This window comes from Trypanosoma cruzi, genomic scaffold, assembly GCF_000209065.1.
Source record: "Trypanosoma cruzi strain CL Brener 1047053516529 genomic scaffold, whole genome shotgun sequence".
Classification (NCBI taxonomy): Eukaryota; Euglenozoa; class Kinetoplastea; order Trypanosomatida; family Trypanosomatidae; genus Trypanosoma; species Trypanosoma cruzi.
This window is the reverse complement of record NW_001849307.1, coordinates 13,728-15,221: the sequence shown is the minus strand read 5'-3', so window position 1 is coordinate 15,221 and position 1,494 is coordinate 13,728. Positions and strand designations below refer to the sequence as shown.

At 68.3% G+C, this 1,494-nt stretch overlaps 1 protein-coding gene across 1 annotated transcript, besides 1 other annotated feature; it reads left to right on the top strand.

Moving 5' to 3' along the window:
* Positions 1–1,494, top strand: Tc00.1047053485845.9 (dispersed gene family protein 1 (DGF-1), putative; the record flags this gene model as incomplete). The annotated part of the gene is made up of 1 exon (XM_797246.1): positions 1–1,494. A coding segment is annotated over one exon (1,494 nt), but the record flags the coding sequence as incomplete, so codon positions are not given.
* Positions 1–1,494: a sequence feature (areas not merged during assembly with more than two copies in the genome that could not be assigned to a particular haplotype).

The following is a 1,494-nucleotide window of genomic DNA, read 5'->3' as shown; positions in this document are numbered from 1 at the left end:
GCGGTGTCTGTGCGTGGGGCTGTGAGCGTGTCGGCCTCCGCAGTGGCGCTTGTGCGGAGCGACTTTGTGTCGACGGAGGACTACGCGGTGGCGTTTTATTCGACGGTGAGTCTGGCCGACGGGTCGATGCTGCTGGCGAAGGGCAACGTGCACGACGGCGTCTCGAGGGAGATGCTCTACGCCACTGGCGCCGTGACCGCTGCTGGGAGCACGCTGAGCTTTGTGCGCAACCGAGCGCTGCTGCCGCGGATGCTATCGCTGAGCCTGTCGCTTGCGGCTGGGGCGCATTTGAGGGTGGCGTGCAACGACGCTGGTGGGCGTGTCCTGTCGACGGCGGAGGAGTACGCAGCGGCTGGTTTTGGCGACGCTGGGAGCATCGACGTTGTTGGGTGCGACGACTGCGACAGGGACACTTACTGCTACGCGCCCGGGACGGTGTCTGCGAGCATGAGGAACGGTGTGTGCGTGTGCGCGTGCGGCAGCGGCGGGTACGGCGAGGCGTGCGTGCCTGTGGGAGCTCCCGCGCTGCCGCCTGCCATGGGCACTGTGCTGAGTGTGTTTGTCCGCGAGGGCGTGACGGTGCGGTCGGTGTTCGTTGTGCCTGCCGGTGCGAGCGAGGTGACGCTGCGCCACGTTGTGCTGGACGGCGTGAGTCCGGTGCTCTACGTGCCGTGGATGGCGCGAGACGGCGTGCGGATCGTTGTGCAGAACGTGTCGCTGCTGAACGGTGCCGTGCTGTACTTGATGGGCGGTGGAGCGTTGCGCGGTGCGGTGTCGGCGGGGAGCGACGAGAGCGGGCCGGTGGAGCTGTCGATTTGCGATGTGGAGGCGCTGAACGGTGCGCTTGTGCTGACCGGCACGTTCCCTGCGGGGTCCGTGCTGACGGTGGCGGACTCCCTGCTGGTTGCCGCGAGGCCGACGCCGCTTGTGTATCTTCCCGGCTCGCGGTCCTCGCCGTACGCACCGGTGCTGGTGCTGTCGGGCCTGCGGCTTGTGCGGTCCGTGCTGGTTGTGTACGGCGTGGCCCTCGTGACCGTGATGACTGGTGGGCGGACGGTGGTGGTGGACGGCGCGGTGCTGGAGCTTGTCGGTGGCGGTGTTGCGCTGGACGCGGCTGTGCTCGGTGGCGACTATGCGTTGTACGCGAGTGCGCGTGTGGTGGCGTCTGGGGGCGCTGTGCTGCGCGTGTCGGGGAGCCAGGTGTACGCCGCGCATGGGCTGGTGTTTGACAGCGGAGTGGAGGCCAACGCGTCCGCCGTCGTAGTGAACGACAACGCCGGTGCGCTGACCGATGGCGCGCTGCTGGAGCTGCGGGGGTCGGCGTCGTTTGTTTCCGGGTCGTGGCTGTCGGTGCGCGGCAACAGCGTCAGTGGCAGGCTTCTGTCGGTGCCGTCGTACCCGCGTGGTGCGGAGCTCGCACAAAGCACACTGACGCTCCACGGGAACGCCGGCAGTGGGCACGTCGTGATGGACGGCACCGTAGAGCTTGGGGGC